This window comes from Typopeltis vanoorti, chromosome 1 (assembly GCF_054136105.1).
Source record: "Typopeltis vanoorti isolate ZY-2024b chromosome 1, IOZ_Tvanoo_1.0, whole genome shotgun sequence".
NCBI lineage: Eukaryota > Metazoa > Arthropoda > Arachnida > Uropygi > Thelyphonidae > Typopeltis > Typopeltis vanoorti.
Window position 1 is genome coordinate 47800723 of NC_143549.1, and position 18503 is coordinate 47819225.

Below are 18503 nucleotides of genomic sequence, written 5' to 3' on the forward strand. Positions count from 1 at the left end.
CATGCTTGTTTAATAAGACTCTTACAACACAGGTGACCACATATTATTATCATTATCGCACAGGTTTCAAGAGAGTGGAAAGAACGTAAAATTGTTCCACTGCAAAATGGTGGTGGTGATAAGGCTGTTTCAAATTATAGGCCAATCTGTATATCTGGAATTGTGGAAAAGGTATTGGAGAGATTGGTGAGAAGTAGGATACAGAAATGGGTTGATAACAGCAGTATTCTCTGTGGTTATCATCATGGGTTTGTTAAGGGGAGAACATGTTTTACTAACTTATTTATTTACTATAACAAGGTGACAAATACTTGGACAGGGGAGATGCACATACAGTGGTGTAATTAGATGTTTGCAAATGCTTTTAACCATGCTACCAGCCAAGACGTCTATAAACGTCAAGGTTATCATGGATGCAAAGTGCATACTAAAACTGTAATATCCATTGATATTACATTGAAATATATGATGGATACGAAGCATATGAGAATGTGTATTTGATCTATAATGGCTGGTAAGATGGTTAATATGCTCCCACACTGTAAACTATTAAATAAATGAAATTGATGGGATTGGATAACAGACTTCTGAACTGGATCAATGATTGGCTCTGAGATAGGTATCAAAAAGTTGTATAAGGGGGGTGTGCAGTATCCCATAAGAGGTAGGCCAGTAATGTTGTCTCACTTGGATCAGTTTAGGGACCATCATTGTTCAATTTGTATATTAATGATATTGGGATAAGTTTAACTAATGATAAGAGCTGTTTGCAGACAATATAAATTTGGATCAAAAGCAGATGTTACGGCCTTGCATGAGGACTTGAACAGATTGCAAGAATGAGCAAGTAAGTGGAACTGTCAGTTCAATGTTGCAAAGTGTAAGTTTTTGAAATTAAATTTGGTAAGCAATGATCGGATGTAAAGTATACAGTTGGTGGGAAACTTTAAAGGAGGTAGAGGAAATGAGAGATCATGGAGTAGTGGTGGTGGACAAAGACCTGAAATTAAGATGGCAAATTGCAGAAGTTGTGAAGACATCACATTGGATAATGACAATGATGTGGAGTACCTTGACATGCAGAAATAAAGAGGATATGATGCCATTGTATAAGGCCTTGATCAGGCCTCATATGGATTATTGTGGACAGATCTGGTTGCCAGGTTTTCATGGTTGCAAGGATATGTTGTAAAGTGTCCAGAGAAGATTCACAAAGGTTGTCAGTGGTCTTTGGAATGTGAAATACGATGATAAATTGAAAGAATGTAAATTGCAAAGCCTTGCAAATAGGAGGAGGGGGGAGGATATAGTTCAGATATATAAGTTAGTCAAGGGTTGTTATCAGGTTGACATGGAAAAGATTTTTCACAAAACGGGAGGGAGGGGGGGGGGTAAAACAAGAGGCCATCGATGGAAACTGTATAAAGAGGGTGTGAGCAGAGGAATGAGGAACAGGTTCTTGTGGAATGTGCTGCCTGAGTGTGTTGTTAATGTAGACCCATGAAATCGTATTAAGAGACAGTTGGATGAGCATTGTGTGCAATACTGTGTACCACCCAGGATGAATCTCCAACTCCATGGAAGTTAGATGTTACTAATAATAAAGGACTGATCTGCCACACGTTATTTTAAAATTGAGACCTCTGGTTGTATAGAGAGAATAAGTAAATTTAAAAAAAAAATCAAAACACTTGCTTCTATATGTCAATTATTAGAGTGGACATAGGAAATTATTACAGTTTAATAATTAGGAAGAAGAAAGATTTATTTAAATCTAAAAATTTTACCACATTAATAGAAAATGGGTTATTTATCGAATGGAGGGAAAAAATGGATAGGTGCATGCTATCTCTACCTTCATCATTTCGAGTACTGTGGAATATATAAACAGTAACGAGCTCCAATTCATATGAATTGCGCTGTTATCATTGAAAGGTAAGAAATTGTCTGATATGCTACGTTTGGCATTTACAGAGGAATGATTCAAACTTAATAGAAACCTTATTATTAAAAGTACATGTTTCTTTGACATAAGCAAATTAAATGTTATTTTCAGACTTACGTCAGAATGCTTTTTTTTCCAAACCTGATCTTTAAATAATCTTCAGCGTCTACATTTACCGAAGTCATTTTGTTGCTTGTTGCCGTATAATAACTAATCTGGAAAAATAAATTAAACTAAGTTGTTATGTACGGTCATAATTATAAACACTTCATGTCTCAACTAGGAAGATCTGAGTAACCATGGTAACTAGCATGACGATCACTGAATGAAAAATGTTATTGGCACCGCATGAAAAACGCTCAAGAACCGCCAAACTAAAGGTTTGGTTGGAAATACAAACTAGACCTCTAGGTAGTAGATGTCTTTTATTGACTGGAGAAACACCATCTGCACCTTGCTTCTTGGAAGAGTAAGGTGGTTGTTGCTATGTTTTGTTCCCGGAGTAGCGCTTCGATGTATTTCCCCCCACCCAAGCCTCACAGCATGCAGTGAGGAACTTTCTAGCAGAGGTTCAACACACTATTCAACTTGAGAGCCAGTTTTCCCCCAATTGAGGACACAGAAGAAAAAGTTTTCCGCAGGCTCGCCACCAAATAGTGCGCGAGACCGAACTCGATGGCCACGCGTTTATTGAAGGCTTCACAATCAGCTAGCGAATAATCCTGCTGCCAATTACCCTGCCAGGTCGTGTCTGGAGGGAGAATTAGTCGATAGTACGCAGGAATCAGTGTCCGAGGACACACTTTGGACTGGAGCCTGGACATTCCCTGTGTGAGTTGTGTACACAAATTTCTCGCCACAGGAGCAATATGCCTACACTTTATGCTTCCTGAATCAATCACTCTATACATGAAAGTCAGTCATATACTGCAAATAGAAGCGTTTTAACATCGAATACAAAAAAAACTCAAGTTAAAAATAATAAGAAAATGATAAAAATATGTAAAATACAATAAAAAATTGGAATGAATAAATAATAAAAATATGCCCTCCAATCAATACCAAAACTTCTTCAAATAAAAAATGTGTGTGCAAGCAGTGTGAATAAATCTAATAACATGTATGAGAGTGGATGCGTGTAATATGTGGCATCCATCGATGAGTTTCTGACTCCCTGGAAGTCTCTCTTAATTAATTTATTATTATTATTATTATTATTATTATTATTATTATTATTATTATTATTATTATTATTATTATTATTATTATTATTATTATTATTAATAATAGCCTGTGTAGCTCAGTGGATGTGGCATTTACACACCACGGCGCTTATCCGCACGAAGGAAGACTTGGTTTCGAGTGTAGTCGGCGAGACTAGAGGAAATTTTTCTAAGCTTTTTTCGACAGGTTCCCCAGTTAGTCGGTCTCTGGCACGGTCAAGCGGGTTTTTTCTCCCAGAAACTCGGGTTTTTCGTCCCATAAACTCAAGAAAATCGATCGTGGAACCCACATTATTTCAAACATCAAATACGAGTGTTAGGATTGGCGACCACGAGATGGCGACAAATGTAGAGCCGTCTCTCTTCACTACGTGCCGCTTAAATAGTGATAGCCTTGAGCCAACTATCGCTGATTAGGTACCAGTGGAGATTGAACTGCCCACTCAGTCATCAAAAAGTCAGGGCTAAAAACGGCCTCACCTACTCCCTGTATATACGGGAATAAAAAGGCGTTAGCTGATTTTTTTTTTTTTGATTAATAATTCACAAGGAACATGACCTTGTGATGGCAGTGCGGCTCGCGTGCATTAATGATGTTGATACCTATGCTGGTGGTAGCATAGCTACCAGCAGGACCATCCTGGTTAGGGTCATTCTTAACTGCAGAGCCACATTAACAGTGTTCCATCCCCTATCTTAATGGTGAAAATCAAGAAGAAATCCATATCGGATCATTCGAAGCCTGGATCATTAAGGAATGCGTCAGACGTTGGAGATCATGGGCATCAGGCGACAATTGGGCAAGAGGACAATAGTCTCCTTGCTAAGCAACCAGGGCAAGAAGCTGAAAAGCGACTGAAAGAAACCAAACGTAAAAAATGGACTGTTGGAGACTGTTGGCATTTCAGAGAAGTTATGAAATGTTTTTACAGATCAATACCAGAAAAATGGAGTTTTAGAAAGCGCATCCATTTAATTTGGAAATAAAAATTCCCTAAATCTGCAATAACAGAACAAAGACTTATGGACCAAAAGAATTTCATTTTCTGCGACAAAATATTTATTGCGCTGCAAGAGTTACACTAGTGGCCAAAATTGTGAAAATCTTTTGGAAAAAGTGTATTTTTGAGGTTTGATGGCTCATAACACCACTTTTTTTGGTGTAATACCATAAAATTATATATCAGCGGAAAGATAATTTAATCAAGAATGTAATGCAATAAATTTTATGAAGGACTTTTTACTAGAATAGCAGTTATAAAGACGAAAACTAACACACATAGAAAAAATGAGATATACAAAAAGTCTCACAATGTGAGTTATTACTTAGTTGGGTAACCTTTAGCGTTAATTACGGCCTTACAATGCCTTCCCATGAAGTGAACTAAGTTTTTTAGTTCTGCAGCTGTTATAATGTGAAACCATAATTGAATTATTGCTTCTATTAATTGGGTTTTATTGGTGGGTTGCTTCTGACTAACAAGTTTCTTTAGTCGGCTCCATAGATTTTCGATTGGGTTAAGGTCTGAGCTATTCCCAGGCCATTCCAGCAGTGGAATATGATTATCTTCAAACCACCTTTTGCACACAGCAGCAACATGATATGGAGCTGAATCTTGTTGAAATATATACATGCTTTAATAACTTGGAAAAGATCATGTGCGGAAGGCTTAAGTTTGGGCTCAAGTATTTCATTTATGTATTTTTGGTCATTTATATTCCCATTAATCATGCTAATTCTGTCCACGCCTTTTGATATCATACAACCCCAGATCATAACATTGAGTGGGTGTTTCACGGTAGGTGTAATACAATCAGGATGCAAATCTCGGATTCTTATCCTTGCGTATTTTATGCCATCACTAATTAACATGGAGATTTTGGTCTCATCATTCCAAATAACACTTCATTTATGTATTTTGGGGCATTTATATTCCCATTAATCACGCAAATTCTGCCCACACCGTTTGATGTCATACAACCCCAGATCATAACACTAAGTGGGTGTTTCACGGTAGGTGTAATATTCGAGTGTGATTTGAGTGTTGATTGCGGTACTCCTTTATTGTGATGTATTTTGTGTTTATAGTCCTTGAGATCCAGCTCAGGTAAGCATATATTTGAATATTTTAAACATGAACAATATAAGTCCCGATGACTTTATCCAATTGCTGGATAAGAAGCTGACGCTCGACCTCCTCAAAAAACTGTTGAAGAAATTTGAGGTAGAGTGGCCAGGGTTTCTAAACCTATATTCAGTGACAGACGACTCCACAGAAGGGGACAACTCAACACCAGGGGAAGAAGGGAAGACGAACCTGATAATCTCTGCTCCCACTCCAAAACATGATACAGAAAATCATGCTCGGAAAAAACGTCAAACAGCGGAAACTCGGATAAACGAGGGGATGGAAGAAGATAACCCCAACATTAACCTCCTCACACCCAACAACGAAAAAGTTCTTCCAATTGTTCTACGAGAAACAGAACGTTGGACGGCCCTTAGGCCTATTATGCAAAACCATTAAATTGCCTATTCATGGGCAAAAAACGTAGACGACGGAGTTAAAATCCAGCCTGCTACTATAGGCTCCTCACAAAAACCATGGATGAGTCAAATATTAAATATCATACTTACTCACTGAAGTTGGAGAAAAACTTAAAAGTTGTACTCAGGGGATTAACAGAAAACATCTGCACAGATGAAATTACTGAAGACCTCTGCCTCCACGATCTCCCATCTGTCAAGGTTAGCAGAATGCTAGGCTGACAAGAGTCCAATGCCCGTAATACTCGTTGAGATACCCAAATCACACCAGAACATATACATAACAACGATCTGTGGTCTGAAAATCACAACAGAACCACTAAAGAAAAGAGCCTCGTCGGGCCAGTGCTACAGATGTCAGAAGTATGGACACGCACAGAAACTCTGCAGAGCAGACTACAAATGCCTCAAATGTGGGTAAAACCACCCCACAGCAACCTGCTCAAAACCCTGGACCTCACAAGCCAAATGCGCGAATTGCGGGGGCCCCCTCCCGGAAAACTACAGAGGATGCAGTCACTAATCTAAGAATAAAACAGACAACAAAAGGAAACAGATCTCTGAACCCTGCCCACAGGCACCAAAGTTGACGGCTCCCCCAGTTGCCTGACACACAACAAAAGACAACAAAATACCAGCTCTCACAAATGGAAAATACCAACAGTCTGGAAAGCCACCGTCGAAGCAGGACACGGCGAAGTAGCCCGCGCATCCAAAGATCTCCAGCAGGACCAAATTCTTCCAAACATGACAACAGTCATCACAGCCTCATTGGCAAACATGCTTCAAGACTTCAGTAAGTCAAACCCTTCACCAAACTCCACAAAAAGATTTCTAAAAGAAACTCAAACCATATTATCAATGCTTGTTAATGAATAAAACTAGATTACGCCCAGACTCACTACAGATCGCCGTTTGGAACGCCAATGGCCTAAAAAACAAGAACACTGGAGCTTCAAGAACTCTCTCACAGATACAACCCTGACATAATCCTAATTAATGAAAGTCGTCTAAGACCTGCAGACAATCCAAAACTGAGAGGCTACCACTATAGAGAAATGACCAACTGGACTACAGAGGTGGTGGTACAGCCATATTTATCAGGAACTGCATCAGGCACAATGGAATACTCACCCCTCTAACCTCCAACCTAGAATTCACCGGTGTCGAAGTCCACACAAACTCAACTGGAAGACTTAAAATCTACACTGCCTACAACTCCCCTGCTAAGACCCTGCTATTTTCCGACTTGGATGCTGCGCTAGGCACAAAGGAATCCATCATCGTCGCTGGGGACTTAAACTCCAAACATCCCTTCTGGAGCAGCAGAACCACAAATGAAAATTGCCGTACCCTCTTCAGCTACACAGGATTAAACAACGCTGTCGTAACAGGACCCACTGAACCAACCCACAACAGCTCAACTGGTACAGCCGACATCCTAGACATCGCCATCCTACACGACATCAAATACCAGCACACCACAAGCACTGAACGAATTATCATCAGACCACAACCCAATCCTACTTCACTTAAGGAACAAAGACCATTCACCCCCCCCCCCAAAAAAAAACCTCCATTGTCTGGGAGAAAATCAGGAAAGTGTTACCAAAACACATTGGTCCGGTTCCCCATATAAAAGCCAAGGAAGAAATAGACACGGCAATAAAGAACCTCACCAATCAAATCAATAAAGCCATAACAGCAGCCACAGTATCCACGATTACCCACAAACACAATTGTCTCCCGGAAGAAATCATGAACATAATAAGGGAAAAAAAGAGACAAAGAAAAAGATATCAAAACATTGGTGCTCTCCAGGACAAAACAGCCCTCAACAGATTAAACAAATCTGTCCGAGAAGCTCTTCAGAACCACAGGAACCAACAATGGGACATCAAGTTCACCTCCATCTCGACAGCAGATCATTCCATATGGAAATTCCTAAACAACCTCAGGACCAAGTGCAAATCCCCCCCCCCTCTGCAAGCAGAACAGCACCTTGCATACACAGATGCTGACAAAGCCGAAGCCATAGCAAGAAACCTAGAGAAACAATGCAGTCCTGCATATGAGAACCTAAACATCAGCCATATATACAAGATCCATCGTAAAGTCAGGTTCACAGTAAATCGTCCCGATGTCAATCCAAGCCCTATAATGCCTACCTCACCTACCGAAATAATCGGCATCATCAACCATCTCAAGATCAAAGAAGCCCCATGTCCTGACGGCATCACTAACCAAGTCATTAAGGCACTACCACGCAAAGCCATAGCACATCTGGCAAACATCATAAACTCCATCCTCAAATGGCAGCACTTCCCCCAGTCATGGAAAATAGCTGACATCATCCCAATTCACAAACCAGGCAAAGATCCACACCTACCTGAAAATTACCGTCCCATCAGCCTGCTATCCAATTTAGGGAAAATAGCTGAGAAAATCATCCTCATCAGACTCCAAGATCATGTCAACCTACTAAATATCATTCCAGAAGAACAATTTGGCTTCTGTCAAAATCACAGCACCACCCAACAGATCCATAGACTGGAAGAATACATCACCACAGGATTTAATTGGAATCAACACACTGGAGCCGTCTTCCTAGACATCTCAAAGGCCTTTGATAATATCTGGCACCAAGGCCTCCTCTACAAACTTATCATCGCGATCCTTCCACTAAACATGATACACTTGATCAAATCATAACTCTCCAACAGGAGGATGCAAGTCAAAATCAATGAAACAGTCTCAACCCAAAGGAAAATCCTCGCTGGAGTTCCTCAAGGAACACTGCTAGCCCCGATCCTGTTCAACATCTATATGGCAGACATCCCTCAAAATACTCTCACATCCACCATCGCCCTTTATGCTGATGACACGGCTATTCTAGCCAGATCTCGTCAACCATATCTCATTACCAAAAAACTACAAGATACCATCCTGAATCTAGAAAAATGGTTTAAAGACTGGCGACTACAATTAAACCCTCGGAAAAGCAAAACGATACCCTTCACAAGAAGACGAGCATCCCCCAAAGGAGACATCACCCTGTTCAACTCCAAAATTCCCTGGAAAACTGAAGCAAAATACCTTGGAATAATTCTCGATAAGCGATTATGCTTCAACAGCTACATCAAGAGCACATGCACCAAAGCTTCAAAAGTTATCACCCAGCTATACCCCTTGATCAACTGACACAGCAAACTAAGCTCAAGAAACAAAATTCTACTGTACAAGACATCCCACAGTTATATACGCCTCCTCAGCCTGGAGCCATACCTCCAAGACAAACATCCTCAAGCTACAAAGATTACAGAACAAGTGACTGCGAATGATACTGGACGCCCTGTAGTTTACAGGAACGCCGAGATCCACCGGGACATAAATCTCCCCTACATCTCTTCACTACTACGCTCCCTAGCAGAGAAATTCTTTATGAAGACATGTACGCATCCAAACCAACTAATACAACAAGCCGGAAACTATGACGGTAATGACCACTGGAAATATAAAAGACCGAAAGCCATCCTAACACTCAACAACAAGTAACCACTTCTGCCCACTCAGGGCGAGCTAAAATAGCTCACAAATCCCTCCCATCACTGCTCCCGAAACAGACAACAGGGAATATGAAAAGCGTCAAGCTTCACCCTCTGCGCCATATATGTCCTGGGTTCTGTCCTGCGTCCTACAGTAGGTGTAATGCAATCATGATGCAAATCTTCTCCATACGTATTTTATGCCATCACTACCAAACAGGGAGATTTTTGTCTCATCATTCCAAATAACACTGTCCCATTGTTCTGCTGTTCAGTTAACATGGGTTTTAGCAAAGTTTAATCTTTTCAATCTTTGTTTGAGAGATAAAAATGGCTTTTTTCGTGGAATTCTAGCATTTAGACCAAATTCCTGCAGTTTTCCCCAAACAGTCTTTGCACTCAATTTCACATTGTATTGCGCCATTTCATCTCGTATATACACCCCGATGATTTTCTTCTGTCAAGTAGGCACAGTCTCTCAATTCTTCTATCATCGTGTTGTGCACCTTTTCCTGCCTTTACCAGTCTGGTTTTGTAGTGACTGAGTCTCCTTATACCTCTTCAAAAATATAGAAATGCCATCTTTGGTTAAGTTTCCACCAATTTTTTCATCTAATTTCTTCATTACTGTAGTCTTGTTCACTTAATAGTACTATTTTACATTGCTTTCTGGGTGACCAGTCAACTCTTTGCGCCATTTGTTTAAATTTATTAGGTTTTACAAGCTCACTAAATGAAAAAACACAAAAATAAACCAAACAACTTGATAGTAATCGCATAACATACTGACAAATGTCCTCCTCTCAGCTCCAATACATGACATCAATAGCTGAATGCTACTGTGATCTTATTGGCTCATTGCCAAAACAAGATGAGATTGGCTCTCAAAACACTCACGCTCATTGGCTACATTCAAATGAAGGAAAGCTATTTCATATCAACCTAAGCAAATTGTGCTTCTTTTTTCTGGTTATTTGGCTATAGCTTTTCATAGAATACAGATATTGAACACAATTTGTCGCATTACATTCCTGATTAAATCATCTTTCCATTGATATATAATTTTATGGTATTGCCCCAAAAAACGTGGTGTTATGAGCCATCAAACCTCAAAAATACATTTTTTTCAAAAGGTTTCCACAATTTTGGCCACTAGTGTACATAATAAATCAATAACTCCAGTAACAACAAATCATCATCTGGAGGTTGTTATATCTCACTTTGGAATTCAGCTCAGTGAGCATTAAGCTGACAACATACCTCAGAATGTTTTGACAGAAGTACAGTGTAAACTGACAAGGATAGTAAAACATATGAACTCAATAAATGACCGTATAAGATTACCACCATTAAAAGCTTTACATAAATCTAAGCTAAAACAGCTCCTCTTAGACGCAAATGCTGCGATAAAAACTATCACAACGAAGAGTATAAAGAAAACAAAATTATCTTCTATAAAACAGCATATATCATTACCATCAAGCTTTGCAAACAGCAAGATCCAAGGATGAAGCAATCTGCATTATGGAAAATCCGGCTGGAACGAAAAGTTCGAGCTGATTTGAGCAAGATAGAGTCTTAAGGAAAGATGGCTGAAATATAGTAGCATCAAAAACAATAACTGGTAAACACATATCATTTTGCATACAAAATAATGGCTGAACTAACTGAAGAGCCGAAACAAAGAATTATAGCGACTGCACAAAAAATTAAAAGATATGAGGCAAGGAAATACCAATATGTACATTTATTTATTTATTTAGTGTATGGCATAATAAAGACAGATGACATCAGAATATATAAATACATATTTGTGTAGACACTAAAAATGAAACAAGTAATGCACATATGGTAGTGGAGGTGGGCGGTAGATGGCGTTAATGGAGATGATTCGTAGTAGAGGTGCGGTGTAGTGGTTGAGACAGTTGCAGGTGTCCACCCGCGATGAGTCTTCGGATTCTTTGGAGGTTTCAGGAATAATAATAATAATCATAATATACAAATATCAGGTAAAAAAAAAAAGTCTAAAATTTTAAGTCTAGTTCAGATAGCCAATCAAGAGCTGAAAGATCTGCCTCAAAAAAAGTCTCTCAGATCACCTGGGCAGGCTCTTATGCTTGCCCACAGTGTGCCAGATGGTTGGATATATGGCCCCACAGTTGCATTGGGGTGTAGGTGAACTCCTCCCCCCCCCTTGTATAAGCTATCTGCACAGATACAATATCCTGTGCATATCCTATTTAGGCTTTTCCATAGGTGACGTGGAAGCTCAATCCCTTTCGGATTTTGGTTGGTAAGGACATACTTGTTTAAGTCAGTGGCGATTTTTCTTTCCAAGTTTCTAGTTATTTTGAATTAATATTGAAATTTCTATTCACTAGGTCTTCAGCCTCAATTAGTGGAGACCGTCGGGATTTAAGGCGATTCATTTTATATATGGGAGGTCTTCATGTATCGGCAACAGGGGATTGCTGTTTATTTATTTATTTTTTTTTGTTTTGTTTTCTTTTACTAGAACATTTTGTCCGTATAAGTTCGGTGGTGCAATATTGCTCAAAGTTAGAAGCCAATAGAGGGGGTGGATTTGACACAACCTGTTATTGTCATCATCGCTGCATTTATTTGTGTGTCGATTTTCTTGATATGTGGACAGTTTAGCCATACTAGTGAACAATATTCTGACGCAGAGAAGACTAAAGCCAACGTGGAGTTTTGCAGTGTAATAACAGAAGAAGCCCATGTAGAACCACGCAGTTTTTGTATGATGTTATTACGGGTTCTGATCTTTAAAGAGAGATTCTCCAGATGTCTTTTGAAAGATAGTGTTCTGTCCAGCATAACACCCAGATATTTAGAGAAATCTTGGTGTTGCAGCATTGTGTTGTTAAAGCTGACCTGAAGTTTCCTATTTGCCAATTTGGTGTTTTGGTGAAGAGTGCTAACCTCGGTCTTATTTAGGTTTGGTGCTAGTCTCCATTTATGTAAGTATTCCCAATGATTTTAAGGTCATTTTTGATTATATCTTCTGTTACTTCAATGCTCTTGTGTTGGATGACGAGGGCTATGTCATCAGCATAAGCAAATTTTTTGACCTAGTTGTCGGTAGATCAGATGTATATAAGTTGAATAAAATTTGTGCTAATACTGAGCCCTGTGGGTGCCCATAGTTCACCTTTCTCAGTTTGCTCATTTTGTTTCCCAGTACCACATGGAAGAACCTGTCAGAAAGCATGTTACCAATAAGTCTTATGATGGATTGGTATCAGCTTATATAGCATCCCCTCTTTCCATACCGTGTCGTATGCAGCAGTAAGGTCAACAAACAAAATAGAGTTTTTCAAACATCTCTAGAAGCCTGCTTCGATATGGGTAGTAAGTCTTAGTACTTGGTCCGTAACAACTGCGTTGAGTCCTAAAGCCTGCTTGCTCAACAGGAATAACTTCAGATATTTTTGCCCCAATTCTGTTAAGGAGGAGGAGGAGTCTCTCGAGGAGCTTATAACAGCAACTGAGGAGTGCAATTGGGCGATAGCTCTCTACTTGATTTTGAGGCTTGTTGGGTTCTCTTTATTTTGTTCTCTTAAAGGCTGTTGGAAGGTTTCTGGTCCTTAAAATGTGAGAAAAGAATCTTGATAGCCATTGACGAACATTTTTTCCACAGTTTACCAAGAATTCAGGGTGAACACCATCAAAGCCTGGTACTTTGCCAGTTTTTACCTTCTTCAAGGCCTCCGTTATTTCGTCTGCGGTAAATTCTCTTGAAAATTGGGAACGGCCATCTGCACTTTGTCGTACGTTTTTGGGTGTTCATTTAACTTCCCGTGTGTGTGTGTGTGTTGATGATCTGGAGGGGGCTCTAGACGGCGAGGTTATTCGACAGGCAATTTGATCTGGAGTCACCAAAGGATCTTTACTAGTGATTGGGTTACTTCCACCTAACTTCTTTAATAGGCTCCATGCTCTTCTACTTGATTTTTTAAAGTCAAAGTCCTCTGTAGTTTTTATCCATTTTTTTCTGCACTCATTATCAAGCTTCTGAAGTAATTCGTCAGCTAGGTCACAGTCACCAGATTCTAAGTAGACTTGGTATAGCCCTTCGCAGTCTTTATTCCAGCCAGATATGTATTCCTTTCGGAAACCCTTTGGAATATACTTCTTAGTTGTTGATACGACTGCTCCAATAAATCTGTTGTAGTTTTCACTAACAGGAGGTATCCATTTTACTATTTTATCCAGTTCTTGTGAAAAATCCTGCCAGTTCGCTTTTCTAAAATTCCATCTTGGTCGTGGAATAGACCGTATTATTCGTATTTGATTCCTACTTCTACCAATACTGGGCGATGTTGGCTGTGTGGTAAATCTTCAAGGACTTGTCTTGTTGTGTTTATCAGTTGATTTTGCAAATTTTGGGTAACAAAGCCACAGTCTATGTTGTATTCCTAATTCCATGCTGCAGGCGTAAAGGTTCCTTTGCCCTTTGCATCAAATATTGAGCTAAGATTGTTTTGCTCAGCCCAGTTTGCTAGTGCTTCACCATTTTCATCATTATTAATGTAATTCCGCATGGTGTGATGGCTGTTAAAATCTCCTATGTAAATAGTAGGCTGTGGAAATATGGGGAATTACTTTAGGTGGCCATTCTACCAGGGGAGGCTTATTCACTGTGAGATCTTCAATTTTGGCTATGTAGTGTATATATTCTGATTAATATTTGCTCATATTAAGTGGGCATTCTCTATATTATTGCATACATAAGTTGCACAGCCATGAGCTTGGCAATGTGTAGCCCTAGTATATCGTACCCTGCAATTTTTCCTCTAGATTTCAATTTTCTCGAAGGATTTTTGAGAGATAATGACTTTTAGCAACGCTGATTCCTTCAGTGTTGAGTTGGCAAATCCAGAAATTAGCACCTAGTTTTCTTTTCTTGTCTTGTCTTCTCTTCTTTTCTTGTGGTCCTGAAAAGGACCGTTTGGTGATTGCATAACTTGTAATTTCATGTGCCTATAGCCAGGAGATCGTTAAGATAGGTCTAGCTGCCAGTAGTAGCTCTAGATCATTTAGCATTACCCAGGAGAGGCGAGCTAGGAATACATCGCACCAATGTACAAAATATGTAATTTGGGATGAACCAACGTCAATTCTTCCAGTCTTTATAGAGAAGTACAAATGAAAACACTCATTCATTATAAAAAGAATAAACACTAATTTTGGAAGTCAATCAGGGATAATCCTATATAACATAATAAAGATGCTTCAGGAATTAAGGAAATAGAATCAGAACTGAAACAAAAACAAATGCAAAATGTCATTATCACTAAAGAAATGGTCAGTGCAAGCTAAAGAATTAAAAAATAAACTGGAGTGCATCTGGCAAAAACGAACTACGTGGATTTTTGTTAAAGCATCTAACAAATCTACATGATTGAATGGCTGAACAATTCAATTATTGTTGGAGTCAGGCTCAGTGGAAGACCGGATGATATCTGGAAGTACTTTTCTCTTCATGAAAGATAAAAAATAAGGATGTGTACCCAAGTAACTATCGTCCAATAACATGCCTATCAACTTACGCATACACTGCAATCTTCACAAATTCCATATAGGACTATTTATCAGATAATCAGATTGAACAAAAAGGCAATTTTTGAAAATATAGAGGAACAAAAGACCAGATGCTTATTAATACACTTATTTTTAGAAATTCAAAAAGACGAAAAAATAACTTAAATATGGTATGGATAGACCATAAGAAAGCATTCCATTCCCATCTACACTATTGAATCATAAAACCACTACAATTTGAAATTAACAAAAACGTACCTTCGTTTCTGGCGATTGCTATGAAATCATGGAAAATAGCTTTATTAGTCAATAATGAACGATTCGAGATATTAACATTTAATGTGGAATGTTCCAAGATGATTCCTAATCCTACTCACCATTGCTCTTCAACATTTCTTTGATACCATTCTCTATGATTTTGACAAAAACAAAAAATCTCATCTCATCACATTTTCCTTTTACCCTCTTTTACCTTGCGGTGTTGAGGGTTTATTAATCATCGGATATGGTCAGCCCTACACCCTGGTGTATCCTATATCCTGTAGTGCTGAGGTCTCAAGGCTGGTTTTCCTGCTTTGTGGGATGAAAAACCTCAAGAAAAACTGGGGGAAAAACACTACTCTCTAACCCAAGTTAGCCCAAGTGGCTAACTTGGCTATGGCTGAGGAAGATCCTTCAGCTCCTCACGTCACCGACGGGAATTGAAACTAGGACACTACTTCCCCAGGCATATGGTTGCGAAGCGCACAGTCACTAGACTAATCGCGTGGATATAGATGGGAGAATACATGGGCATAGTCTGCTGCGTGAGAAAGTTGAAGAAATTAGTTTAAAAAGTTACATCTAAAATAGCTCTGAGCAAATACTTCAAGCAATTACATAAGAGGGCATTCTAAAAGCAACAGGAAATATATCCGGTCGCAAAAAGGAATAGCAACATAACCTATATGTGCGCTGGATAAATAAATCTTTGCATGGCCAATTTCTTCGAGATATTGAAGGAATAAATTGAATTGAACGAGAAGTGGCAATAGCTGCAATATTGATATATTAAAAAAGAAACAGAAGGATTTATTTTAGCAGCTCAAGAACAGGCATTACAAACTATGCAATCAAAGCAAAACTTTTGAACATCAATAATAACTGCAAATGGAGATTATGCGATCAGAAAGATGAGACTGTAGAATATCTTATCAGTGGCCGCAGAAAGATATCTTAAATTCATTATATATACCGGCATGATTAATTGGCAAAAATCGATCTTTGGCATGTATACAAAAAATATGGCTTTCCTGCTATTGATTACTGGTGGCTGCCTAAAATAGAGACAGTACTGAAAAAAGAAACAGAAAAAATTCTCTTGGGCTTTAGAATAAAAATTAATCGGTATTTGGAACACAATAGGCCTGACATCACAATTGTCGAACATGGACAGGTTTGCATTATTGATATCGCTGTACTCAGTAATAACAATATCAAAACAAAGAACTGGTTAAAATTTATTAAATATCGAGATCTGGCAATCAAAGTTTGGTGCATTATTGGTGCACATGCTGCAATTTCAAAAAAGCTATCCGACTATATACAAGAATTAAACATCAACGAAGTGATCCCAAATGACATTATTTGGAACAGCTCATATTTTACGATGCTAGGAGACAGACTTTTCTTATATTCTTCGACATAATCTGAGTTCTCTGTGTCACCAGTCAAATTGTTGTTTGAATGATATCTTGTTTTCACTGTGTATCAGTTATGTGTATAAAGTAATAATAATAATAATAATCCCCCGAAGGAACACGGCCTTGTCGTGGCGGTGGGGCTTGCGTGCTTCAATTATGTTGAGAGCTATTCTGGTGGTAGCATAGCTGCCAGCAGGGCCACCCTTGTCAGACAGGTCTCAACTGAGGAGCCAGACTAACAGTGTTCCATCCCCCATCTTAATGGTGAAAAGGAAGAAGACATCCATATCGGATCAGTCGACGCCCAAGTTATCAAGTTCTGTATCAGATCTTGGTGATTCTGGGCATCAAGCAACAAGTGGACCCAGTTTTCCTTGCTAGGCAATCAGGGCAGGAATTTGAAAAGCGCCCGGAAGAAACCAAATGTAAAAAATGGACTGTAGAAAGAAACAGAAGTCATGAAATGTTTTTACAGATCAACACCAGAAAAACGAGGTTTCAGAAAGTGTATGCATTTAATTTGGAAACAAAAATTCCAAGCATCTGCAATAAGAGAACAAAGACTTATGAACGAAAAGAATTTCATTTTCTGTAACAAAATATTTACTGAACTTGAGCTGCAAGAGTTGCGTAAGAAACCAACAACTCCAGTAACAGCATATCATCAGGAGGTAGCTATATCAAACTTTGGAATTCATCTTAGTAAACATGAAGCTGACGACATACATCAAAATGTTTTGACAGAAGTGCAGTGTAAAATGAAGTCAGGGATGTTGGAACATATGAACTCTATAAATGACCGTATAAGATTACTACCATCAAAATCTTTACAACAATTTAAGCTCCTCTTAGACGCAAATGCTGCAATTGAAACCATCACAACCAACAGTATAAAGGAAACAAATCAGCTCCTGTACAGCACAGCCTACATCATTTCAGTGAAGCCTGGTTGCAAACCGAAAGAGCAAAAGTCGAGGATGAAACAATCTGCACCATGGAAAATCCGGTTAGAACAGAAGGTCAACAAACTTCGAGTTGATCTAAACAACTTAAATAGTTTTAAAGAAGGGTGGCTGAAAAATGATAGCATCTAAAACAAACTGATTAACTCAACGATTTGGCCAACACAATTGCTGAAGTTACCGAAGAGCTAAAAGAAAGAATTACAGCGACTACACAGAAAATTAAAATATATGAAGCAAGAATGAACCAATATGTACAAAATATGCAGTTTCGACAGAACCAACGCCAGTTCTTTCAGTCTCTCCAGAGAAATACAAATGCAAACCATCATTCATCAGGAAAAGAAGAAACACTCAAATTTTGGAAGTCAATCTGGGATAATCTTATTGAACACAATAAAGATGCTTCATGGATTAAGGAAATAGAATCAGAAATGAAACAAAAACAAACACGAAATCTCATCACTAAAGAAATGGTCATTGCTCAAGCTAGAAAATTATAAAAGTGGAGTGCACCTGGCAAAGACAAACTACATGGATTTTGGTTAAAACATCTAACCAGTCTACATGATCGAATGGTAGAACAATTTAATTATTTGTTGCTGTCAGGCTCAGTTGAAGACTGGATGATATCTGGGAGCACTTTTATCTTCATGAGAGATAAGGATATGGGTGCAGACCCAAGTAACTATCTCCAATAACATGCCTATCAACTGTGATTAAGCAGTTCACTGCAATCATAGCAAATTTCATATACCACTACTCATCTGATAATCAGATTTATCCGATTGAACAAAAGGCAATTTTCAAAAATCTAGAGGAATAAAAGACCAGATCCTTATTAATAAAATGATTCCTAGAAACTCAAATAGACGAAAAACTAACTTATACATGGCATGGATAGACTACTAAAAGAAAGCATTCGATTCCCTCCCACACTCCTGGATCCTAAAATCAGGAGGCAGATATATCAAACTTTGGAACTACAAATATTTCGAATTAGCAAAAACATATGTTCTTTTCTGGCTGCTGC

At 38.7% G+C, this 18503-nt stretch overlaps 1 protein-coding gene across 1 annotated transcript in view; it reads right to left on the bottom strand.

The window, feature by feature from the left end:
- Positions 1 to 2130, bottom strand: part of LOC150109953 (coiled-coil domain-containing protein 42 homolog) — a 196528-nt gene extending 194398 nt beyond the window's left edge. Inside the window, exon 1 of the mRNA XM_090400490.1 lies at positions 2063 to 2130. Within this exon, the coding sequence (XP_090256616.1) occupies positions 2063 to 2130 (68 nt within the window). The remainder of the gene's footprint in view (positions 1 to 2062) is intronic.
- Between the last annotated feature and the right edge of the window lie 16373 nt (positions 2131 to 18503).